At 36.0% G+C, this 26,865-nt stretch overlaps 1 protein-coding gene across 24 annotated transcripts in view; it reads right to left on the bottom strand.

Moving 5' to 3' along the window:
* SOX5 (SRY-box transcription factor 5) overlaps nucleotides 1-26,865 on the bottom strand; it is a 952,888-nt gene that overhangs the window by 185,494 nt on the left and 740,529 nt on the right. For all 24 annotated transcript variants that reach the window (XM_057701095.1, XM_057701087.1, XM_057701097.1 and 21 more), the window contains 3 exons: nucleotides 19,664-19,750; nucleotides 8,926-9,098; nucleotides 4,190-4,258 (listed from right to left, as the gene is read on the bottom strand). In XM_057701095.1, the coding sequence (XP_057557078.1) occupies nucleotides 4,190-4,258; nucleotides 8,926-9,098; nucleotides 19,664-19,750 (329 nt within the window). The remainder of the gene's footprint in view (nucleotides 1-4,189; nucleotides 4,259-8,925; nucleotides 9,099-19,663; nucleotides 19,751-26,865) is intronic.

The following is a 26,865-nucleotide window of genomic DNA, read 5'->3' as shown; positions in this document are numbered from 1 at the left end:
CAAAAAGAGAATTTGAGTCTTTAGGAACATTCAGTTTGTTGCCATAATGGATGTTGAGTAGAGGTCACTCATTTATTTACTTTAAAAGGTTTTGCTAACAGTGAATCAGGTCAAGATGAACCATTGGTCTAGGAAACAAAACCCATCCAACAGTATTAGAAACAGGCTGATTTATTATAAAAAAAAAGAGATTAGTCAGGAAATAAAACTGCTGAAGATGGGCACTACAGTGCAAGCAATAGAGTAAAAGAAAAAAAATTACCCTCACAATATCTAGAAGGATATTCTTCTCTGAAATATTATAAATATTTACAAATATTTATAAAATTTTACCTTATTAATGTGTATTAAAACAACTAGATATAGTAAGTAAAAGTGCAAAAATGTTCTTCTTTTAAAGGACACTAAACACTAAAGAAAAATATTGCTGAATAGTAGAAAAAGAAGACTAAACCTTAGTCCTCCTAAAATTAAGGGTCTTCATAAAGAAAGAGACAAATTCTTGAGGGAAGAAGGGATGTTTCTGATATTATGCATAATTTTATTTGTAGAATGAACTGATTTATGATCTTGCAAAGAATGACAGAAAACTTTCTTAATTCTTCCTTAGATCTTTATGAGTTATATGAATAAACCTGGAAGAAGATTGTAACTCTATAAAGTCTTTATAAAGAAGTAATGTAGATTGAGTTTTCAACCCAATTGGAATCATGCAAACTTAGAGCCAAGGTTGCTTTTTAAAGATATAAAAACAGTTCACAAAGAATTGATCCTAAATGATTAAACTGGCTAATTTGCCAGTTCTTATGGCATTTTCTCTTACAGTAAATAACTACAGAGTAAAACTTACCACTATTCTTTTCATCTGGAGTTGAAAGAAAACAGAATTAACAGGTCGAGAGAAATTTTAAATAACCTGGGTCATTAGAATATGTGAATGTTTGTTCACATACACACGACAAACTTGTTCATATGTTTTCAAAGCTGAATGAAATACACTTCAAATGGAATAAAGATGACTAAATCGACCTCTCCTTTAAAGAGATACTAGTACAAGAATGAGGGAAATGTCAGGCAACATCACCCTCCTGTCATTTAACACAGCTATCAAGTGTGAAAATTCGCTCTGCTCTCTTACCTATCAATGTAATCCATCTCGCAGATCTGCTTAACCCATCTAATGTATTGAGTGACTTTCCCAATATTTGGACCAAATTAATGTCTTGTGTATTTATAGTTGAAAAGAAAAGTTTTAAACGCAGCCTTAACTGTGGACTAGGAACACTGCAGTCTACTATTATATCAATAAAGGAACTAAAATGCATTGTTTTCTAAGGTCCAAAGGAACAATCACACAAAACATCTAAAAACTGCAATCAGTATGAATAATATAAGTAGTACGTTTATTCATACAAGGTCTTAAGGCTCCATATTTAAGAAAGAAAAACAAGCAGATCAAATTCAAAATATACTACGAGTAAGTATTTTCAGATATCAGAGAAAATTTAATCTATTGTAAGTTCTTATGTGAGCATTTTGATTATGTATGCATTGACAAAAATTCATTTCATAATAATATTTGTTATCAATTTACTTTGCCTTCCACGATAGCAGGTTTGATTTCTAATCCTCTCCCTCCTTGTCCTATGCTGCCAAAGAAAAGGAGGAAGTAGAAAGAAGAAGAGGGAGAGAAAAAATTCTAAAATGGCAATATGATTACGGATTTATGTGGGGAACAAAAAGGATCTCTTCTATGTTTTAATTCTTCTATTTCTACACATGCCACTACATCAGTGCTTCCCATAACTGTCTGAACAACCTCTCAATAGACTAATTTAAATATATTGTGATTTTCATAACCATTAAGTGTTTGTAAGACAGCTCCAAATTAACAATTTATAAAATATACTTTAGAACTATGCATTTAGTTAATGAATACACTAGAAGCTGTGAAAATTAATTCCTTTCAGACTGTCACTCTTGCTCAGTACTTATTTTTTGCCTGAAACATTCCCAGACTTTTCTTTTTTTAAATACTAGCTTGATGGGTTTTGACTCTGTCGGTATCATTTATATGATGTACTAACACTAGAAAGAGGACAAATACACAGACATAATCTCTCCACATCTCTCAATATTTCCCCCAAATTACTATCAGTATGACATTATTTCCTTCAGGGACTACTGGCATTTTTTTTTTTTTACCCTGTGAACTAGTGGAGGCCAGCAGCATAACACTCTGGTCAAATAGAAAGTCCGAGCTTTTAAAATTCTCATACACAGCAAAATTTCTACTAGCAGTCAGAAAACTTTGTTTCTGATCCTCGTTCTACCTATAACTAGTCATGTGACCTTGGGCAAGTCAATAAACTTGGTTCCACCTCACTAGAAGACAGTTTCTGTAGTCATGTCATTTCTGGAACAGTTTACAGTACTTCATTTAAAAAATGCTCTGACATAAATTATAATGCTCCATGCTCTGGAGCAAGAAATCCACCAATTTTGACATTTTGTCCTTATGACAGAGCTTTAAATCCACATTATGAATGAAGTGGTTGTAACTGTGGAATAATTCCAAAAAAAGTACTGAAGGTGTTGCACAATTTACGTGGTCAGAAAACAGCAGACTGAGCCCACTATATACTTATAATATAGGTTTACATACATGTTTGCAATTCTATTTAACAAAAGACTATCTCAATCTCATAAAAATTATAAAAACTTAAAGCCATTGGTAGCCTCATCAAATTACAGTGAAACCGAGTGACTTGCAAAGGTCCATATCACTCGTTATGGAATTGTACCTTATTTATAATGAGAAATTGCTATAACAGTTTTATTATGTTTGAGTTTCAATAATCAAAAACATTTTAAGTGTAGATAACCTGGTACTATCCACTAAAACTACATTCAAAGTCAGCATGCTCAGGCTGAACATGAAACCCAACAAACAGCTTTAAACCACTGAATGAACAACCACACACCAGATATGGACAGACAGATAACATCACATTAGAGAGGCGCTGTTCATCATTAGGGAAGGCAAAGAGTCTTGGTTGGAACATTTCACTGATGTGTGTCTGTCTCACTCAAGCTGTGACCAGCTCATTAAAATCTCAGGTGGAACAAGAATGAGTAAACCTTGATTGGGCTATATCATCCAGAGTAAAGAAATTAAGTGTAGCTGACTGAGTTAGATAAAATGGGATAAACTTTTTTGGAAAAATAAGTCTAAATATGATAAACATGCAAATGAAATAATTTTGACATGTTTGCTTCTCATTTATGATGTTTACACTTAATAAAATATACTGGATTCTCAAATCAGAGCTTCAAGAAGATGATAAATTTCTCCCCAGATAAGCTGACTACAAAGCTAACAGCTGCTTTCAGATGCATGATGTCACGTAAGCTTGGAGTCATTGCTCCATGAACTAGATTCCTTTCCCTGCTAGTCATAGCAAGTATGTATTGCGCACTTACCATGTGCCTTGACACCACACTAAAGCTCTCCATCCATGAGTTTACTAAATCCTCATAAGTACTCTATGAAATAGGTGCTTTCAGAAAAGGAAACAAATTTTGTCAAAGCGCGTGCCACAAGAGAGTGGTGGAGACAAGCTATCCCTGGCAGCTTTCTCACCACTGCAACTTTCCACAGAAGAAAAACATGGAGGTTATGAGGCTCTCGGTCTTCATTTCTCCAGGCAACATGAAGGGTGAAATTCGACTTGCACCCCAAATCACTAGCTTCCCTGACTTCCACCTTGATTACACATGGCTCTTGAGCCTACTGTAAAAAGTTCTCTCTGCCACCGCTGTCTAACTGAAAACCTGCAGTACCTTTCTGCTTTGGTTCCCCTGCACCTCCCCCATGAAGAACATTTACAGGCACACATTAAACATTAAAGAATTGAGAAAATGAAACATTTCTCACATTTCTCAACAATAATTTCCTTTCAGTGTAGGATAAAAATTACCATCAGCTCGTTTCTCCTGAAACTCCCTGACACGATCCGGCCCATGACAGAGCCACCATGTGCCAGATTCTCATGACACAGGGGGCGACACGTCATGATTAGGCTGAAATTAACTGTTATTTTGGAGCTCATTTCAGTTAGGTCATCTAAAAATGAGAGAGAGAATCTATTTCTTAACTGGAAGTCCGTATGAAACCATGATTTCTGACCTGGATCTGTTGCTGAAGCAAGTTGATTTTGTGTTGCTGCTGCAGAAGCTGCTGCTGTTGTCTTGCAATCTGCGGAGAAACAGCACAGGAAAAATTTCAGAGTATATTGCAGTCCCGGGGGGAAAGTACCAATGTTCTGTGTTTCAAAGTTTGATGTGACGCTGATTAAGCTTATGAAAATAGATGTGCCCGCACTCCTATAAGGACCAGCAGTTCATCCTTAAGTAGGATCAAACAAGATATTTAGATTTCAGGAACAGTTTTGTTTCTTTTGACCTAAAACAAATGAAGCCTAAGACACAACACAACAGAGGTCCCATCCAGTATGAAATGCTACGGTTTTAAAAATCCCTCTTCCTGGCAACATATTAAGGAGGTACTGCCTCTAACATTTTCAGCCCTTAGAAAAGAAAAAGAACACTTCATAAACAGAAGGGTGTGTGACAAAGAGCTCAGAGTAGCACAAAGTGTTGTAAGATGCTGTATTCTTAGTGAGGTTTTGGTATATATTTGCATCCTAGTAAATACTGTCATTTCTGCCTCCCACAAATCCCTAACTACCGAGTCCTCAACACATTCAATTCTGGCCTCTGTCCCCACTCTCTACCAAAAGGATTCTTCATAAAGTCACCAGTCACTTCCAATTTTTAAAATTCTAAAGTGTTTTCTAGTCCTCATCATTTGACTTTTCATCAGAATTCAATATTCAAGTATTTTCCCTTGATCCTGAACTTTCTCCCTTGGCTTCTGTGACATCACATTCTCCTGGTTTTGCTCCTACCTCTGAGACTGGTCCTTCTCAGTTACTGTCAATGGCTCTCTCCAGCCACTCAATGTCGTAGGCTCAATTTTAGACTCTATTCTTCTCCCTCTATAGTTAGGTCCACACATATGCCAAGTGATACAAATTTGTTTCTCTAGGTTGGATCTTTACTTTAAGCTTTAGAGCCATTTATCCAACATCATTCTCAAAGGCACTCCAAATTCAACAGATTCAAAAACTAAACTCTGGAATAAGCCCTCAATGTGGTCATCTTAAGTGTTTTCTAAGTCAGACTACCACAATTGCTCCGTTTTCTGCTTTTATAACATCCTCTACCTACTTAATACTACACCATGTGCTATGATGTTACATTTATTTTTGTTTTTGTTTTAATTCAAGGTTTCTGTCTCCTAGGTAGAAATCCATAAATACAGTGAAATTAGGGGTCATGTAGATTTTGCTCTCACCATCTGCACAAAGCCTGATGCAAAAGGAATACAGAACAAACATCTGATGAAGAATGCATGAGTGAAGAGATGAGAAGAAAAATTTAAACATCATTCCATTAGACAGGGCGGGAAACCTTCTAAAGAGAATGTAACTTCTAATCTTATGAAACTTACAGCTCTCTTATAAATAAGATCTAATTCTTATTCTCAATGCTATGATCACTGTCATTTTCATTATGAAGTATATTCCTTAAGCTCTGTATCAGAAAGCTAAAAATTCAGGAAAAAAAATTATGCAGAATCCATTACTGTGAATGAAAGTAAAGAACCTGTATGATGAGGTTGGGTCAACGTGGCTGCACAGTGAATTTTTTATTTCCCCTCTGTACACTGGTACAATTATAATTATTTTAATGCTTTTGTTTTTTATCTTAGGAATACAGCTGAAAGAAATTCCTTTTTTTTTTCCTTGAAGAAAAGTCAGAAAGGAAAAGGTAGAAAATGAAATACCATTCTCTTCCTTAAGTTCGGTTCTTTCCTCCCACGTATCAATATTTCAGCTGATATTTAAATCCTTTTATAAGCACCTTAAGATTTTATCAATAAACTAACCACCCCATAAGCCCGCCACACTTTGTCCTGTTCCGAGTCACCGCTGTCTCTGGCCTGGATTGCTGTGATAGCTTCCTATTTGCGCTTTCTGCACTGCCCTTGCTCCCTGTAGCCTATTATAAACCAGCATCAAGAGAGATTCTTTCAAAATATAACTTGTGTCATGTTATTCATCTTTTCAAAACCCTCTGTCTCGTGCAGGGTAAAAGCCAGTTTCCATACGATGCCTGTGAGGCCCTGTATGAGCTGGCCTCCTGCTAGCTCTCTTATCTCATCTCCTCTCTCTCCTTTCTTTGTCACTCCAGTCTCGCCACACTGCTCTCTCATCTGTTGAACACACCAAGGAAACGCCTATTTCCCGAGGATACTCCTGCCTCTGGGCCTTTGCACTTGCTTTCCCCTCCATGTGGAACACGCTTTTCCTAGATAACGGCATTGCTCACTCCCTCACTTCCTACAAGTCTCTGCTCAGCTGCTACCCTGTCAATGAGGCCTTCCCTAAGCACTCATTTTAAAAGAGCCTACCTCTCTACCTGGCACCCTCATCCCTATTTCTCTGCTTCATTTTCAACATATATTTTACTTATTTATTTTCTATCTCTTCCCAACTAGAATTCTATACATAAGGGATCTTTGTCTGTTTTATTCCTCGCTGTGTCCCATTAACTAGAACAGAAGCTGGCATCAAACTGTGCTCAACAGAAATGTGTTGAATGGATGAACGTGGAATGGAGCTCAGAGTGGAAAGGCTGATCAGCAAACAGGTTCATCAGCAGCTCGAAGGGGGCTGTAACAGCAATACTGTGAGCACAGGGTAGGGACACACTATACTGAGTAGGGAGTGTTGGGAGCAGGGTCAGAAAAGGAGTTCTCGAGGGGAGATAAACCGAACCTGAATCTTAAGGAGTAAGTACTAAATGTCCTTCAGAAACGTCCATGTCCTGATGAAAAGATCAGTGACTACAAGATTGATGACGCTGTGAGCCAGCGCGGCATGGCAGAGAGGATCTGGGAGAGCAAAGGATCTGGGCGGCAGGAACCTGACCTGTAGCTCTCAGGAGGGATCTTCTCTCAGGCTGTGTGGGCACCATTGCCTGGCATCTCTCCAACACAGGGGAGGATTTCTGGAAGAACCTAAGGATTTCTGAAGTTCTAAGGAGAATGTCAGAGAAAGCAAAAAGTTCTAGAATGTACTGATGATATCTGAGGATGGGCCAGAATGTGAAAGAGAAAGTAAGAAACCTTGCTCTCCATTAGTAATTGCTCAGATTTTTTAGGACAAGCAGGCCCTCAGGCCCACCAAAGCAGGGATTCTCTACAAAGAAATATCCCCATCTGAGCTCCAGTTTCAGAGGTTCCTAGGATTTTCTGAATTCAGATGTCTGAACGTACTGAGGGTTATGAACAAGAAAAGAGTGCTGTTCTTCTAGACTGTCACTGTGAGCTGTTTCATCAAAAGGGTAAAGCAAGAGGAATATGGGCCATCCCCAATAACAGGCCAAATATATATTTAAGGAAAATGGTGAGGCATTTCATTAAAAATAAAAATACCATCTTTCAAGCAGAGATGAACTATCAAGTAGAGAAGAGTAAACGCAAGGAAAGGAGGGCTCTTCAGATGTAATCTGAATGCTTCCCACCTCTTCCAGCTCTGCTAGTTCACACTTTGACAGCAGTCTAAAAGGCTGTGCATTATTCGTGTAGATACAAAAATACCCTTGACTAAATAACAGCCCTCCTCCACTTAAGATGGTGAGTACACTAAACCCAGAACACGGGATAGTAAAGTGAGGTAGTCCAGAGAAGATGTACCATCTTTATACATAAGCTCACCCTATGACACTTCTGGCTTCCCTTCCCATTACTACCAATCTTCTTTTAAGTAACAGTTCTTACGCATTACCTCCATTTCCCCCTACACATCATTCTTCTACGTGTCAATTCTTATTATCTGATCTCTGCTACTAAAGTTCCAGAGAAGCCACGTGCTTAAAGGCTGACAGTGAGAAGCTAGTAGCTTCTTGCTTCTGGCTATGTTCATTCTCCTCTCCCTACCAGCTATATGCCAGCATCTCCCAAACATCTATCTACCCTTAGTTCCTTTCCATTTTCTCATGATATCACCATTTAAGGCCTATAAACCTGTCATTCCTCTGCATGAAACACCCTGGCCCTAGGTATTAATACGGATGCCTCTCATATGTCAGTTATGTATGTCAGTTAGATCTGAGCTTAACTGCCAGATCCAACCACCCGAACGAAGATGGCAACCCAAATCTGGCCATTTCATCAATATTTATCAGATTACTCTTATTACATTTTTTCAAATTACTTATCACTATCTGACGTTATTTTATTAATTTTTCTTTCCCTTTGTTAATCGTCTCTTTCCACTAGAATTTAGGAACTTTGTCTTTCTCATAATTAACTTCAGCAGTTAGCACTGTGCCTGGCACTCAAGGAGCACTTGATTACTATTTTTTGAATAAATGAATGAAACAGATTATAATAGCCTCCTAAACCAAACTTCCTGCCCCATAATTAGAAATTTACTTCACTCGTTGAATCCTACCTAGCCTTCAAAGCTCACACCAAACATGCTGAATGAAGTCTTTCATAATGTCCCTGACTGGAAATACTCTCCTGGCTCTCCATCGTGCTTTAGGTACTTCTCTCATGAATTTCTCCTTGATTATAATCACTTCCATGTTACGTGCCACTAAAATGGTTGATAAGCTTTTTCAGATGAGTTTTTTGTTTGCTTTGGTGGTCTGCCTTTTTATTATGCAAGGCAGGGGGGAGGAGCTTTTAGTGATCTTTGTTTGCCTCCAAGAGTGGCCTATACGTTGCAGGCAAAGCAATTCCTGAGTCTCTAGTTCTTACTAGATACTGACTGTGTCTCTAGTTCTTACCTGTTCTTGCTGCTGCTTGGCCAGCTCCATTTGCTGGCGCTGCTTCTCAATCTGAGACGCAGCCAGTTTCTTCTGCTCATCGTGTGCAGCCAGCAGCTGCTCTCGCAGGCTGGTGAGCTGATTGATCATACCCATGAGCTGCCTCTCTTTCTCAGCAAGGCTTTCGGGAGTCCCTGGAAATAAGATGGCAATACAACATGTAAGAACAGAGAAATGAGAAGACAGTGGTTTTTCAATGGCAATGACTCTCGTGTATAGAGAATGATTACAAATATAAGCTTTGACACACAAACAAACAGACACTTACCTGCTTTTAGATTGTAACTCAACAGTAGAAAGTGATGGCTATTTACTCATTAGAAAATATCAGAAAGAACAAATATTTTGTTTTTTATTTATGACAAGTAATAATCTACAGCTTTTTTCCCTTTTATTTTACAAGTAAATAAAAAAATGTTGGCTGAGCATTTATTATTCTTAATGTTCTAAGCTGGGGCCTGATGGAATAAAAAAAAATTTAAAGCACAGTTCTTGACCCAAAGTAATTTTTTTAATCAAATTAAACAGGCAAGACAAAAACATGAAAATTTAATAACCTCAATTATTAAGAGATCAAGGTATTATTATTAACGATATGATTCTCCTTTTCTTCAAAAGAGAATTTTGAAGAACCAGAATTAAGGAATCCTACATTTAAAAAGGAAAAAAAATTTTAATTAGCCAACCAACTTTTAGACTGTTTTCTCACATGCCACTCAGAAGCTTTCTTTTAAAAACAGAATATAGCTAGCAGAAAAAAATATTCAAGTTTGAGAATATACATTAATGCTATCATGAAATAATGAAATGTGGTTGGAAAACTAACTGATCACATTATGGCCACCCAAGGTTACACTTAAATCCAAGACTTGGAGAACACGTCACACAGTCGTTTAAAATAAACAGTATGTTTGAGACAGTTAAAACATGCCAGTGAGTGAAGTTAAAACACTTATTTGATATACTGGAGATGTGAGCAGTTCACCGAAATAGAAACAATATCACTTTTAATTGTTCTTTTAAGATTCACCAGATAGACAAGACCCCTCTGCTAAAGTACTCGCAGTAGGAGAGAACATACTTTTTAATTACAATTTTCACTTCAAACATAAGACACTAAGTACTATTTTAATAATGCATTTGCCACCTGTATACGTAATTAGATAGAAGGATCGGTTATAACTCGGTCACCATTCCCCACCCCACTGCACTTCTCCCCACCAATTTATGCGGAAAAAGGATGTGTTTTTAGGAAGTAGTAGCAAGAGTCAATGGCTTATTTTCATGCGCCCATTTGAAATGGAAACAGTTTCTAATGTAATTTACATAGACTAAGAGAACATCCAGAAAAGAAATTCTGAGTGGAATACAAGGCAAGAATCACGCATTATACTCCTTATTATCAATTCTTAGCTTTATTCAGGGCAGGTGCTCAATAAATTCTTGCTAACGATTTACTATCTTGTACTTCAGATATTTGGATTCCATCGAACAGAAGAATACTTCTTGTAAGACTAATAACAATATGACTACTTTAATTAGAATCCTCACATTAAATAATCTAAACATATCCTGGAAAGATGTTTTTAATGAAAATAGTCAAATGATGGAAAATGTGCATCTCCATACATTATCAGCAGAGGAGTAAACTGCTATCACATTTCTAGGAATATACACTAGGAAACGTAAAACATATCATGTCTTATAATATCCATAAGGAGAATTAGGACAAATCCAAAATTTTTGGCAAGATCCAAAGAACCATTTACTGAGAGTGGAGGTCTGAGAAAGGAGCCGGTTTACAGGTAGAAATCAAGGAGGTAGTTTCACTTCTTAACATCTAGCCCAAGAAAACTGTAGGAAATGAAGGTAAGTATTAAAAGGGGTTTTAAATGAAATATTAGAAACCATCTAAATATCAAATGCGGATAATGAAATAATTATGGGACATCCACATAGTAGAGTATTTTGCATCCATGAAAAAAGTATTTTTAAGAATATTTTATGATAAGGGAACTTGTTCATGATAGAAAGCTAGGTGAAAAAGTTGGATAGAAATGAAACATTTGTATAAACACCTCAACACATGCAGATATCTACATTTAAAGGGGAAAAAAAAGACTGGAAGAAAGTTTATCTATAGATTAATAGCAGCTGTATCTAGGTGGTGGGTCATTAAATGGGTCATTTTAAAGTTTTCTTCATATTTTTATACTTAGAAAATTTCCTACAATGAACATTTATTACTATTATCACTATTACTTGCATACACAGAAAAATGTATTTCATGTAAACACGTGGAAGTATAATTTAAAAGCTTAAGGTGCCGTTAATTATTTTAATAGCTGTTATCATACAAATGTGTAAAGAAATATATTTATTTGGTGATGAGTATAAACAAATATCATTTTGGCACAGAACATGAAATATTAACAAAATCCTTCTGTCTTCACTTAGTCACACAGGCATCAATAAGATTTACTTCAAATCTAATTTTATAGTCTATGTGCAATTCAAAGTCTTCAAACCTTCAGCCCACCGCCCTTCATCTTTCGTGTTTCAGTTATTTGCACTCTTGTGTATTTTCATCTATGCTAGTCTTGCTTCAATCCCCTAAGACTGAAGGATTACTTAAGAAATAGAAATATCCTATGTTTCAGTTCTTTCTACTGCCTTGTGACTATAGGAATGGTTATCATTTGAGCAATTCGTATAGTTGTATAGGTTCCATAGCAGAAGTGCAGGTCAGAACATTCCTTAACATAATGTGACAGAAGTCATGAAGGAAGGGAACGAGCTTCAGCCATCCCCATCTCAGTAAGAGATATGACCATGCATACATTGTTTATATTCTTTCATCTGCCTCATCTTCCATATCTAATTCACTGCGAATCCTGTCACTCCTAGAACATATTATAAATCAGTCCATATATTTTCATTTCCACTAATGCCTCTTAACCCAGGCTGTCACCATCTCTCTCTTGCCTTGTCTACCACAATAGTTTCTAAACATTCTACCTTCTTCTACTTCTCCTACTAAAACCCATTTTCCAAGAAGTTCAGAGTGGTCATTTAGAAAGGCATATCAGATCATGTCACACAGCTGTATAAAACCATTTCATAGCTTTATACTGTACACAGAATAAAATTCAAACTCCCTACCCTTACAAAGCCCTGAATGATCAGGTCCTTGCCTTCTTTGGCATCATCTCCTCCCATTTTCTCTTGCTGAAAGCTTCAGTCACATCGCCTTCTTTGAGCTTCTCTAATATCAATATGCAAACTTGCTTCCACCTTAGGGCCTCTGCACTCCAAATATTTCCCTCTGGAAAGCTCTTCCCCTAGATCAGGGTTTCTCAACCTCAGCACTGTTGACACTTTAGTCTGGACAATTCTTTTTCTGGGGAGTTGTGCTCTGTAGATGCTGGCAGCACTCCCTGCTTAGGTGCAACACCCAAAAAATGCCTCCAGACATTGCCCAATTTCCCCTGGTAGAGAACTACTTCAAATGACTAGCTTTTTTCTTTCATTCATTCAACATATATCCACAGAGTTCCTCCTTTGTGCCTCACACGATTCTAGGGATTGGGGATACTACACTGTACATTACACCCACTGTACAAGAATGTCTGCTTCAGAGACTACATTTAAAAGTAAGAGATAATAAACCAATCAACTAACCAACAAACTCAGATCCATTCAGACGGTAACTTAATTAAATGCCGACTCCTCAGTGTTTTTCTTGAACTCTTAAATTATAGAGGCCACCAACTCACTTTCTAACACATCACTCCATTTTTATTCTGTACGTAGTAGTTAGCACCATACATGGTATTGTTATTGATACAGTTACATATCTCCCAGTAGAGTATAATCTCCATGACAGTAGAATATTAGCTTGTTTTTCTTCAATACTATGTCTGCAGAGTAATGCCTAGCCCAGAGGAGGCACCCCATAACCTTTTATTAAATGAATTAAATAAACTTCTTAAGAAGGCAGAAAAGTCCTTAATTGACTGATAAAGTTCAATTCTATGCAAATAGATAAATAACCCTTATCAGAATTACTTAAATTAAGAATGGTTTCAAATACATTTAAAATAAGAAAAAACCTTTGGAAGCTTGTATTTCCCCAATATTGTTTTACTCTACCAAAATGAAATAAATATATGGTTTGAAGTTACAATCAAAATCGCAGTAAATTTTTGGGAGTTTTGATCCAACTAAAGGAAATATAAAAGGAAGGAAGAGCCACTCAAGGAAAGGAAAAGTCCTAGAATTCTGACTCTGGAAGTAAACTAGAGATTATGTTTCTTCCCTCAACAAAATTACCACACATTTAATTCTGTGTTTCAAAGCAACATTCAATCTTTTCCAGAATGTTTTCTTTTTTTTCTTTTATTGTTGGTGTTCCTTAGATTATCAATGTTATAATTTAGATAGGAACTCTACTTGGTTTAATTTATTTTTATGGAAATGCTGCTTTCAACTGGTATTCCACTTGAAGGATCCAAAAGTCATTCGTTACGTTGCCTTTAAAAATTCCGCCTAATGAAAGTGCCTCTACTAGACTGTAAGCTCCAGGAGGTCAGAAATCTGTCTACTCCATTTGCTACCATTGCATCTCCAGAACATAGCACATGGCAAGACAGACAGCAGTATTTGTTGAATGAACTGAAAATATAATGAATAGAAACTAACTTAAGTTATTCTATATTTACAGCTAAAGCCTTTCTCAATGGCAGTTCTATCCAACAAGAGTAAAAAGTAATGGCATTATTCTAATTCAGCAAAAGAATATTTAAATTAACCAATTTATAAACATCTGTGATTTGGTCTTTTTCACTGACAGCAAAAGTAACCAAACTTTGATAAAATTTAGTTATATATCCTTTACTGCAATATAGGTACTCTTAGAAGTTGGAATCTATGATTACATAAGGAATGCTATCATATATTACATGACACTATAAATTGATATTTTAGTATACACTGCTAATACAATAGTATTCTTACCTTCCTTCAGATTTCTATAATTTATTTTGAAAAAATAGTTTAATTCTTGCTTCAATTATCTTAAAAAGTGGACTTTGGTTTGGATTTTTAAAATACATATATACTACAGGGAGTTATCAGCTTATTTGTTTGTTTTGGCTGCGCCACTCGGCTTGCAGGAGCCCCCGGCAGTTAAAGCGCCGAGTTCTAACCACTAGACCACCAGGGAATTCCCCTGAAAACTATCAGTTTTAAGGGCAACTATCGTTAGAGTGAAATGGAACACCTGAAAAGCAGCTATGGTCTTTACCACTGTTACCCCATGGCTGGATATTTTGTTTCTGGGACATTAGGAACAAGATGTGTGCATTATCATTTGTGCAGTGAAAGCAATCGTCATTCTTACCTTTTTTTAAAAGTGTGGTTCTATACAATTTCTTACTACAAATGTCTACTTTTTAATACAGGTTGTAATTTTATAAATTTTTCCCAAGATTATTCCATCCACTTACTTGGATATTGTACTTAAAATGTAAAAAAGTTTTTTGTTTGTTTTTTAAATATCACATTAAATTGGCTGCACGTAGTCAATCATAGCCATCTTAAGACACGGCATTTTTTGGTCATTCATTCATCAAACACGTTCTGGGTTCCAAACTTTGGGCCAATAGCAAGCTGGGTAGTCCACAAGAAACATTCATCATGTAAGCAGGCTAATGATGGCTGCATTTCAGAGGGACTCTTCATCTAGTTGTGGTGAGTCTCAATATGTCTTCAAGTTTTAAAGGATTTTAGAGATCACCCATTCCAACTTTATTGAAGACAGACTACCAAGCATCATGCAAAGAGCACAGGCTTTGAAGATAGCATCAAAGTCACGTCTTGACCCTGTCACAACTAAAGTATGTGGTTTTGGGTAATAAATCTCTGTCTCTGAGACTCAGTTTCTTCCTACACAAAATGGGAATAAAATGACTGTTACAGTAATTTTGTAAGGAAGATATTAATGAAGTGCCTGTATATAAATGGGCATGTAATCAATGCAACTGTTTTTAAACGAGGGGATGAGGAAATAAACCAAAAGAGGTAACCTGAGTTCCACAAGTCATGCTTCCCTAGTAAGAAATGCTAATTTAAAAGAGGAAAAGGTTTTAGGTTAATTCTATTATCCAATGATCTGGATAGCATAATATTTGGAGTTAGCATCTCCAAGAAAAAAATAATGTTTTTATAATTATTTTAATTTTAGAATCTTCACAACCTTGGAAAAAATAATACTTGTTAAATGAGTGAATGTATTTTTAAATGAGAAAAATGTTTTTGAGGAGAGCATATTTTTATTTTCAAATACAAACCCCTGATTAAATATGTAAGAGTATCTGCTTAACACATGCATTATTAAGTGCCTGCTGTAAAAGGTATATAAAACTTCCTAATTGGCGAACTGGATTATCAATATACAAACCAATGAGAGCCAGTGGCTGTTCTCTTCCTATCACTTGCTGTGTTTATACACTGGCATAAGGACTCTGGCTTTCTAAGACAGAGGAAGTAACTGATTTGCAGAAAACAGAAAGTCACTTTCTGCTTTTATAGACACTGCCAAACTTATTTTAAAAATTTATATCCTGTGCACCAGTAGTCTTTCTTCAGTTCTTATGAAATAGTTTTTACAAAAAGTGAAAACATTACTCACAAGCAACTACAAGGAACTATAAAACAAGCTTAGTAGATTAAAAACATTAAACATTTACTTTATTTAGAAGTAAATGACTATGTTATGTACCTTCCTTATGGCTGACTCTTATGTTAAACAAATTCCAGATCCAACAGTTCCTTCAGAAAATAATCAACGTTTCCAACCCCTCTGAAAAAATGTGAAGGCATACATATATATATATGTATATTCTATGCACAAATGAAATAGTCACAAGGTAATTAGCAAATCGTGTGTTTCTTAAATAGTTACTGGATTTTTAAAAGAATGGGTTTAAAACAACTTTCAACGTTAACAAACCTTTACTTGTCTAAATGCTGAGATGTCCATGTTTTAAATTTGCAAAAATCCAAGGAGACCTCTTACTAGATTTATTACCTGGGGCCTTATTCCTGTTCCAAGCCTGCTTATTTTTGAATCATCTAACAATATCTGAACAGAATTATCTCTTTCAAGCCATACAGTAAATCTACATATCTCTTTTGCATCAAACTTTTATGTCACCTAAGAGAGGATCTACTGTAATCCTCGTGTTGAATCTACACAGCATGTCTTTAATTCACGAGTTCTGAAAGGCCATAGTATTGTTGAATCGATTATTTCCTTGAATCCATTACTGGCATTCTAGAGCAGTTTGGTGTTTGCCTTTATGTCCCATCTTCTAGAAAGAACAAAATCACAGCTTTCAAAAAGAGCCAATTTTTTATTATACCAACTGCAGCTGGCATTTTCCTTAATACCAGATACAACACTTTACCGGCCTAAATTAATGCATTCTGAGTAGGGTGAGAAGGGTCTATCTAGGGTACCAATGGGAAAGAAACCAGGCTCTAAAGAATTCTTCAAACAAGGCAGGTGGAGAAACCGATCTAGGCTTTTCTGAGTGACTTAGCTAGAAAACCTCTCAAACAATGCCCTGCTTTTATAACCTGACCAAACTAGAAATATTTAAGAGAATTTTGCATGCAGCTGTTTTTGTTATAATTCTTCAAATAAATTTAAGTTAGTGAAATACACATTTTGCAATGACTTTGCTGCAAAACAAACGATTTGTTTAGATTAGTCAAAGCTGCCACGGAACTGCAGATACTGTCCTCAGGTGAAGAGCCAATGCAGTGACCTTCAGTGTAATGGAATTTCATGCTAGCTGAAACAATGTGTGATGCTACTGCCTGCCAACTGGAGTCTAGGCACTCTTTTTTCCCCTTCTCAGTAACTATGAGGCTATAAAATATATTTCTTCACCTTTCACACAACCACGACTCAGTGCTTCTGCTATAGATAAGGGCAAAAAGTCTCCGTAAACTAGCCAGTTACACTATATGGCTGATTAGAGAAGAAGAAAAAAATAATTTCTATAGGCTGCTAATCAGTTTATAACATATACTGACTGCTTACTATTGGCAGAGCTTTTTAGTCAAACTCTTTTGTTCTGGAAAACTGAATCCAGTGTCCTTTTTGGGGTGCTTTTTGGAGAACTGTTGCTAATGTAACTTTAAAACCTAATTACTTCACATAGCCAAAGTACCAGACCATAAAATGGTCTAAATTTTAATAGGCAAGATAATCTAACATGAAAATAATTTTATGCTTTTAGAAGTGGGTGACCTTTCCTAACTCACATTGCTCCTTGAAAACCGAGACTGACTTTAAGTGGGAACGACAACTCTTTATTGACAGCTAAACTAAACCAAATGCTACTTATTTCTCCTCTTTTTAAAAGTTTATCACTTCTACTTTTAAAATAGTAATAGTAAGAAACACTTCTTTGAACTTTGCCAAGCTGTAAGCTTAATCTTTGTCCAAATGCCCTTGGACTCACAGCAACTTGAAGCCAGCTCTTAGGAACTGAGCTCTGCCCTCATTGGCTATGGTCTTACGATGTTCAAGAATGGACACACACAGACACACACACATTCGTTCACTCACTCACATGTTTTCTGGAACTAATTAAAAGTTAAGTGAAAACTCACCTATGTAAATGGAAAAGTTTCAATCCACAAGCAGACTCGCTAAATAGGCTGTAAACATCCTAATATAAGCAAAGTTTCTACTGAGATACAGTACTCTGAATTATCAGTAATAAATTATCTAATAAATGAATACATTTGTATTTTCAGATTAAAAAAAGGTCATGCTTATCCTTCCCTACCCTGACTGAAAACAATCTACGCGTACGTGAGACTTGCACCTTTGTTTGTCTCATTAAAAATACCTGCCAAACAGCTAGGTCATTGTTCTTGACTAACTTCTTCTCAGGTGGCATGAAAACCACATTCCTGGGCAGCACCTAATCATAGGGTCTGACCCCCCAAGAACCAGTAAGTCAAATTCATTTACCCCTAGAGGGCAACACACTATTGCACGCTCTCCACGTCCTCAAGCCACCTGTGAACAACGGGTAGTGACGGCAACCGTCCCGGGGGCAGTCAGCGGGGAAAGCAACCCAGGGCTTTTCTCCCCAGTTTTCTGCCAAACCTGACACAAGCACCTAGGAACCATGCCCCCAACGGAAGACAGATCTACAGTTGCTTTTAAAATGCATCAGAACACACCTTTTTGAACAGAACCAGAGGACAATAACCAGACTTGTGCTCTGAATGTGAAGCTTAAAAAACTCAAAATTAAAGACAGAAACTTCTTTTGTGACTGTACTGCAGCTTCCTGAACTAACCCCGCAGGCAAGCCTGAAAGGACAGCTGAGCTTCTTTCCTCTAAGCGTATTATCACTGCTGTTGCTGCTTTTAAGTCAAACTTGTGAGGAAAACGACGGAGAGAAAAATGTTTGTCCTCCAGTGGAATGAGATCACAAGGCTCGGAACAGGTGATCGTCTCTGCTGTGCTCTCAGTTATTACCCAGGTCACAGGAGAATAAAGAACCTTGGAGAATACATCCTATATCTCAGGTGCAAACGGGTTAAAATGCAACAAATTAAAGGACCTGCTGCCTCAGAAAAAGAAACTTCTCTGTTCTCTCTAAATTTTGTCTTCAAGCTCTTTAAGGAATATTAATTATTATTTGTTCTAATTTCATTCCATTATAGATTACAGTTACTTAATTTGCTAATTAGCAGGAATTCATTCTCTCTCCACTCATTCACACCTCACTGTAGCCTGAATATATGTAAACTCCAAATATATGGATGAAAAGTGATATAGTCAAACATTTTCTGGAAGTTTCCCAAACGGAGATGTTGATATCACGTAAGTCAAACATTTGAGAAGACTGATCTATGCTTTGCCTTTCCCCAGGATGCTCTGATGTAGCAGAGCCTTAAGAGAGACGATCGCCTTTCATTGGGAGGACATGTGCATGTACACACATAAAAATAGTTATTTATACACATATTTCTACATGTATATTAATATAAATCTGGTGATATTTAAAATATATATTCAGCCTCTACCAAAAATACACAGAGTAATATATAACAAAATATATTAATATTAATATGTTTTTTCTTAAAATTAATCCTTTAGAACTCAGAATCAAAAGTGTCCTATTAGCAACAAATAGAAAACCATAAATTGCCTACTATGCGCTGAGAAAACACGCTTTTAAATTAATTGAAAGGATCATTTGATTTTATTTTTATATGAGGAACCCTTGTCATTCCTGGTTTTAAATGTAACTTATGTACATTCATACTTCTAACAAGCAGAATGTATAAAATCATCTTATACAGTTTTTAACCCTGCTGTAGATACATTTCTACTTATAAAGTAAGATTTAAAATTTTTAAAAATGATGAAAACCAAAGACTGTTAAAGATATAGTGCAGTTATTCTGTTAAAACAACATACTATTATAAGGCACAGAGAGAATAAGAACTCTGGTACATCCCCTTTCAAGCTAGAAAGAAGACACTCCAAAGACAGAATGCATGGGGCAGAAGTACTTTTTCACCACTAATATTTCTAAATATCAGATTCACTTGGATCAAATATCAGGTACATTTTGGATCAAAATAACTGCAAACATATTACCTTTTATTTCACCAAAGTTCCCTGATCCCATTGCGAGAAGCTTGTCTTTCCAGTCCTTTGAGAGTAGCTTTTCAATACTGGGGGTTTCTAAGTAAAGGAAAAAAAAAGGTAAGCAAATCAACATGACTATCTTTATAATGTAGCGCATTAAAAGTCTACCTGCTAAAAATAAGGCCATCCCTAGCCCGGCCCCAGTTCATAATGACTTCATCAACAAACTGATAACAGGGGAGGAAAAAAAGAATGTGTTTTGTCACCTGCTGTTTCAAAATCATTAGCTTTTTCCTCTTGCGGAACAAAGCCGTACTAATTCTTGATGACAATGGGTACATATAAACCTGCAGTTCATTGTTTTTCAATTTGGTGAACAAATTCCCGCTATAATGGATGCTTGTCAATTTCAGGGTGTTAGTCTGCAGTCAAAAAATAATTATGTTGATGAAATGCAGAGTAAAAAAAGGCAAAGAATTAGCTCTTAAATCTGCTACATGTAATTATATCCCTCTGTGTGTTTACAATTACATCCACTTTATAATATGTGTTTAACATCATGTGGTGGTAAGCACACTGTGGAAAGATTTGCCAGTACCGTGAACATATAAAAAAGTTGGTATAAAAGAAGCTTTACAAAGATTGCAAAATCTAGAGAAGTGAGTAATGCATATAATGGAAACATTATTTGCTTATTTCAGATTCTATCACATTCTTTTAAAATGCCCTGTATTAAGACAGGACACACGGATTTTAGATAGCAGGGTTATGTGGTAGTCTGATATTTGTTTCTATGTGTCACATGGTTTTGATCTCTCCTTTTGTGTTGAATTTTATGTATAAGTAAATATAAATGCTAATAAAACTCCCAAACATTAAACTCAGTTCCAAATAATGTAATTGTATAGTCTTGTCAGCATTTACATGGGTACACAATTACAATGGCTTTCAATTCCTCGATTAGCACCGCACTCAGTTAGAAAATGGTGTGTACTAAAAGATAAGTGTCCCAGTATGCTCCATCTAAATAACAATGCCCACAATTATTATCTAGATGGAAGACACACACTGCCATTCTCCACACTGGTGTTTATGTGTATTTGTGTTTGTTCAGACATTTGTTTACCCCCTACTAGGAGCATAAAGGGAGTACATGTTAACTTATCAAAGGGAGCGTCTGGCCTACAGACCATAAGATTATTAGAAACGGGTTAATTTTCCCCACAATAAAATGCATTTTAAAGCGTCTTCAGCATCATCTTGGCTAATGCTATCTACTTTTCTCAGGCCCTCATCTTAAAGACATCAGCTATCAGAGTCACAAAGCCTGTGTGAAGTTTTCAATGAAGCGGAGGTGAAATTTTCCTTGCAAAAACTGTGACAACATGGAATGCTTCTTTTTCAGATGTCAGAAACTCGGGGAAAATAAAATGGAGAAAAGCGCTGAATGATTACTTCCTCACACAGCCTGTACGTATAGTGTGTACAGACTACCACCCCCCACAACCACTATGTGCACATTTACATGGAATGTGTGAAATGTAATTTTTTCCTTTGTAACAAAATATATCTCTCCATTTTTTTCACATTTAAGGAAAAAAGATCCTAAAGATTTTACTTTTACTTTTTCTTAAAATATCCCTAATTTTTATACCACGTTGTTTTGAAAATGGTAATGACAATTCTGAGCAATAAAATGCATTAAATCTTTTCTTACTATAATCAATATTTTTGTTCACTGAGGCTTTAAAAGTAACTTTAAAATACTTCTGCAGGGTTGTCCAATGTTTCTACATTCTCAGTAAACACTTCATGAGTGAAATCATTTTTTAAACCTTATCAGAGTAGGTCAAACAAACACCACTGTTTCTTTTTTCCAGCACTCTACAAAAATTCTTGAGTAGCATGTAAACAGGGCTCAGCCAATATGGTATTTGTAATAGAGTACTGTCAGTCATTAAAAGCTAACAAACCTTTGCAAAGCAGGAATGCAGCAATAGAAATCCATTGTGCACTAACAATAGGCCCCTGAACCTCCCGGCACCAAAAGCAGACCATTTTACTTTTAAGGCTATTGTCTGCAAAGTCCGTGACAAAGCTTTTCCCCTGCAGCTAGACAAAATATTCACTGTAGTGTGCTCATAAAGAAACAGAAGTCTTCTGTCTAAGTTGCAGAGTTAAAGAAACAGCCTCCAGATTTCTGAAACCTGCAGAACATTCCTGGCCTCTTTATCAACTTGCATAAAGATAGAAGGCTCTCATACAAAGCCACTTTTTCCAAGTACCTGACTTTTAACATACACTACAGAGAAATGAATAACTTAAGACCAAGTAATTTGGAAGATGTAAAATCAGAAATATATCTAACTCAGGGTTGTCATGCCTGTGGATGAATAAAGACAATAACACTTGGAATCTGGATGAGGTATATACTTTAAACCCAGATTCAATAAACATTTACTGAACAGCCTGTGTGCCAGGAACTATGCTAGATGCTTTTACCTGTGTTCTCTCATTTAATCAAGGCCAACACCTGAAGACTCAGATTCTGTTATTATATCCATCTGCCAAGTTAAAAAAAAAAAAAAGCCAAAGGAAGAAAAGGACTTGTCTGAGGTCTCACAATATCTAACGGGCAGAGCTGAGTCTTGTATTAAGGTTTATTTTTTTCCCTACAAATTCCTAAGTCTCTTGTTGACAACCATATGATAATGATAGATACTATTCCGAGGGTTAAGTGCTAAATAGTATACCGGGTGCTTTACATGTGGTATCTCAAACTTCTCATAATAATCTCCTGAATTAGATATTGGTACATCTGTTTCACCATTAAGAAACCAAAACTTTGAGAAATAGCGTGACGTGCCCAGTATGGAGCTAAGTTCAACTTACTGGATCCCAAAGCCTTTACTCTTTCTAGTTCACACACATTACTGCATTTCACCTACAAAACAGCCATGGACAGTCAGAAAAACTACTGTTATTAACTCCAGTGGATGGATGAAGTAAACATTTGAAAGGATAAATTGAATACTCCAGGGTAACATGTACCTACGAGCAGCATGATGAGATTAAAAGCCAAGGTTTCCTAGTTTTCATTACATTCAGGATGTAGTCCCACTATATGACTTTGAACTTTAGAATTCTGGATGATTTAAGCAAAACCTATGACCATATAGGAGACATATGCATTGAACTGAAAAGGTATTCATACAGTGGAAGGACAGTTGGGCTATAAAGTCAAACAATCTGGGTTCTCACCAGGACTTTGACACGGTCTAGCTCAGGGGGACCGAAAGCTTATCTTTTCACCCACTTCACCTCTCTATCTGAATTACTGTAAAACAAAGAGTTTCAAGCAAATCCATGTTCAATATTCCACAACTGCTAATGTTTCAATTTATTTCCACTGGTAGTTCATGAAGAAGTGGTAAGAAATGATCTCACAATAATGAGGACGATAAATGGACATGTACCAATGACTGAATTTCTCTGAAAATGGTAGAGATCCCACAGAATATAAACGATTAGAATTGTGAAAGACCAAATGGCAAAATCTCAATATTTATAATACACCTGTTCATTAATGTGTGAATATGATTAAAGTGAAATCTGACACAATTATGTAACTGCTGCTTCAGTGCTTATGGAGTAAAAGAGAGAATAGTAGTTATCTATTAAATGTTCCATTGTCTAAAATGTGATTAAAAAATAAACTTGTAGAATTGTATTTTATACTGTGAGTATAGTATGTTTCTGGACATATAGTTATTTCCAAATGTTCAAATTTTGAATTATCCATTATTTTCATGTTAAGCCGTGTCATAGTTTTACTTTAAACACTTTAAACAGTTTTCATAGATTTTACTTCTCCCAAGCATTGGAGTATCATGATTACCATTAAAATTAAAGCTAGAGCTCTCTATATTAAAATGAGCAGGACAGATAATAAGTTATTATTTTTACGTGGCCTTCCACTTTACAGAATGCTGTCAGATACAAAAATTTGTCAATGGTGTTATATTATCATTATATCCATTTTGCAGATGAGAAAACTAAGGCTCAGAAAGAAAACCAAGGCCCAGCATCACCTGGCCAGAAAGTAGAACAGATGGAATACAAAACCCTAATTCAAGAATCTGTCCTTTTAGGGGAAAGGTAAACACGTATATATTTTTAAAGAGAAAATAAAATAAATATTAAGAAGTAAGCTAAAAGATAAATTAGAGAGAAGTGAAAGATATCCTTATCAGTCAACCCATTAATAGTAAGATGACTCTAACTGGATTACTTTTGTCTCTTTCTGCCATTGCTTTTCCCTTCTTACCCTTGCCTCTTTTGCTCACATATGCTTCTTCACATCAATGCCTATGGCAATCCCCACCAGTGAATGGCCCCACTAACTGTGCCAGCCATTGTTACAACAGCATCCTGCCTCTTCAGGGCCTGTTCATTCCCTATAACTCTCACTCCTTTTCCCCTTCAGTGCCAAACACTCTTAAGACTGACTCCCTCATCTGGAACAATGAGACCCAGAGACTCATGCCAACATACTGTAATTCTCCAACAAGCTTCCAGTGCCAAGAATTAAACCACATTCGCTCCAGTGCAGTAGCTTTACACACAAGCTCAGGTTTTTGCTTTGTGTTTATGTAGGTTTTTTCCCCCTTAATCTCCCTTGAGCTGCAGTGGCAAAGCTCATTGAAAAATCGAACAAGCAAAAAATATGTATGTATAATATGTGACTTTTTAAACAAAGTCCCAGGAGTTAGGTCATACCAAATCTACCACTGTTGATACTTTAATTTTGTGGCTTAAACTAAGCTGTGTTATTCCTGACATGTGATAGGGTGCACATTTAGGGATGAAAGTTGTCTTTTGGAAGGAACAACAATACGGTTGAACGTTGAAAATATACTAATACCTCCTTCAAAGTCAAGAAGTAAGCATGTGTCAATTATTCAAGTCACAGAATCAGCATTTTAAACCTGGAAGGATCTTCAGATAACATTTAGATAAGCATTCCACAAAACGAATTTACTAAAACATATATTGGACATAAATGGAACATAAATTGCTTCGTTACAAGTAAAAACTAAAACAAACAAATAAAATAAGCATTCCACTGTCATGTAAATCTAATTAACATTAACAAATTTACATTTCTGTTTTACAAGATTGAGACCATTTTATGTGCTAACAGACTGTCGATCTTTAAGTGCGTTATGGATTATATAGTATTATTTAAATATTTGACCAAGGAAACTAGTGTTGGGAGGTGACTGTTTTGCTCAATACAAGTTGAGTAATAACTAGTCTAGACCAAACTCTTCATTTTACAGACAGAAAATATAAATTAAGGTTAAAGCTTCCCTAAGAGGGACTTCCCTGGTGGTCCAGTGGTTAAGACTCCATGCTCCCAATGCAGGGGATCCAGGTTTGATCCTTGGTCAGGGACCTAGTCCCCACATGCCACAACTAAAAGATCTTGCACGCTGCAACCAAGATCCTGCATGCTGCAACTAGGACCCGGCACAGCCAAATAAATTAATACATAAAATAAATACTAAAAAAAAAGCCTGCCTAAGACAATAAACTAATTAATGACAAAAGCAGAACTTGAAGCTTAACTCCTAGTTTAATTGTCTTTTCCATATTCCACACACTACAAGTTCTTTTAATACAGAGTCAAACTTTTCAAAAATGAAATGTTAGTCCAGTTTTAGTCACTTCACCTAGTTTTAGACAATAATTAGATGATACGTGGTCTGGGTGGTGAACATCTGTTAGAATTAGGTACCGTTAATTCAATATTCTCCCCTTGGAAGCCTTCACTTGATGGCTCCCATGAAACTATAGAATAGTTTAGTTAGTTATAAATGTTAGTTCATTATTTGGCTAACTATATTTCTCTTCAAAAAGCTAATTACAATGTTGCTATTTAGTTATTCAATTACTGATAATAATAATATTTTTGAGAGGAAGGTTGGGCTAAATCTGGAAATCATATACCAGTAAGAGTTCAATTCACGTTGACAATAGCTGCATGTCTAGACAACATTTGGGGGCAAATATTAAACAATGCAATGGAAGGAATATAAAAACTTCTACATATCTGGAAAGTATCTGGGCACTGAAGACCAGAAGGCCTTGTAATGGCCTCATTAGCCAAGTGCTACAGCTAGTCTGCTACTGGAAATGTCAAGTTCTTCTAGGAAATGTTAAAAAAAAATAACACACACCAAAACACACAATAGAAACACATCTGAAATTCCAAAGCATTAGGATTTCAATAAGCCTCATTTTATAAGTAATTATCCTAAAGTGAATTAAGCTCTAGAAAAACTTTACTTTCAGTAGTGCCAAAATAGTTGTTTCCACTTGAAATTTAATAAGAGCTTGGTTAAGAGAAAAAAAAAAATCTTTGGTCTGCTGACTCAAGTTTTGAAATTTTTAACGTAAAATCTGGTTTGGAATACTGCAATATCTAAATCATTACCCACAGGCTTAAATTTCTCAACGTACAGGCTCTAACTATTAACACACCTTAAATTATACCCAATCTTATACCACATTTCAGAAGAATGTTTTTTCATTACATGATTAAATATACCATAATCAATATGATAAAATCTCTACATATCAATAAACTTGGGTTTTCTCCTCAAAAGATGGCTCTATACTTCCTACACAAAATATCCATTAAGAGACAGACTTATAAAACTCTCCTAGTTTTCTCCACTTCATCACTCAGCAAGTAAGCTCATTTCCTTGCACAGACTACAACACTCTGGTTTTTTCTTGTTTTAAATATTAGATCCCAGCAAAAAGTGACGGAAGTAATTTGAGGGCAGCATTTCGAAAAGGAATTGCAGAGTCGTTTCTCATGTACAAAATCTCTCTTATGTTTGCTACTAAATGTAAAAATAAAAAGTAACTTAACATCATACCACACGAATCCATCACTTACTACTATGAATTTTGTGACCTTTGGCATGTAATTTAACTTCTCTCTGCTTCAATTTACTCATCTATAAAAGGGGATTTTAACTACACTTCTCTCACATTATTGCCAAAAGAATTAAATGATATATGTATGTAAAGTGGTTATGACGGTACTGGGCACACAGTAACACTTAGAAAGGTTGACTAACATTACAACTACAACTTCATATACAACAACCCAAGAGAACTATGTTAAAATCCAAGTG

This window comes from Hippopotamus amphibius, chromosome 12, assembly GCF_030028045.1.
Source record: "Hippopotamus amphibius kiboko isolate mHipAmp2 chromosome 12, mHipAmp2.hap2, whole genome shotgun sequence".
NCBI classification, from domain to species: Eukaryota; Metazoa; Chordata; class Mammalia; order Artiodactyla; family Hippopotamidae; genus Hippopotamus; species Hippopotamus amphibius.
The sequence above is the reverse complement of the archived record's forward strand: the minus strand, read 5'-3'. Positions and strand labels throughout refer to the sequence as shown.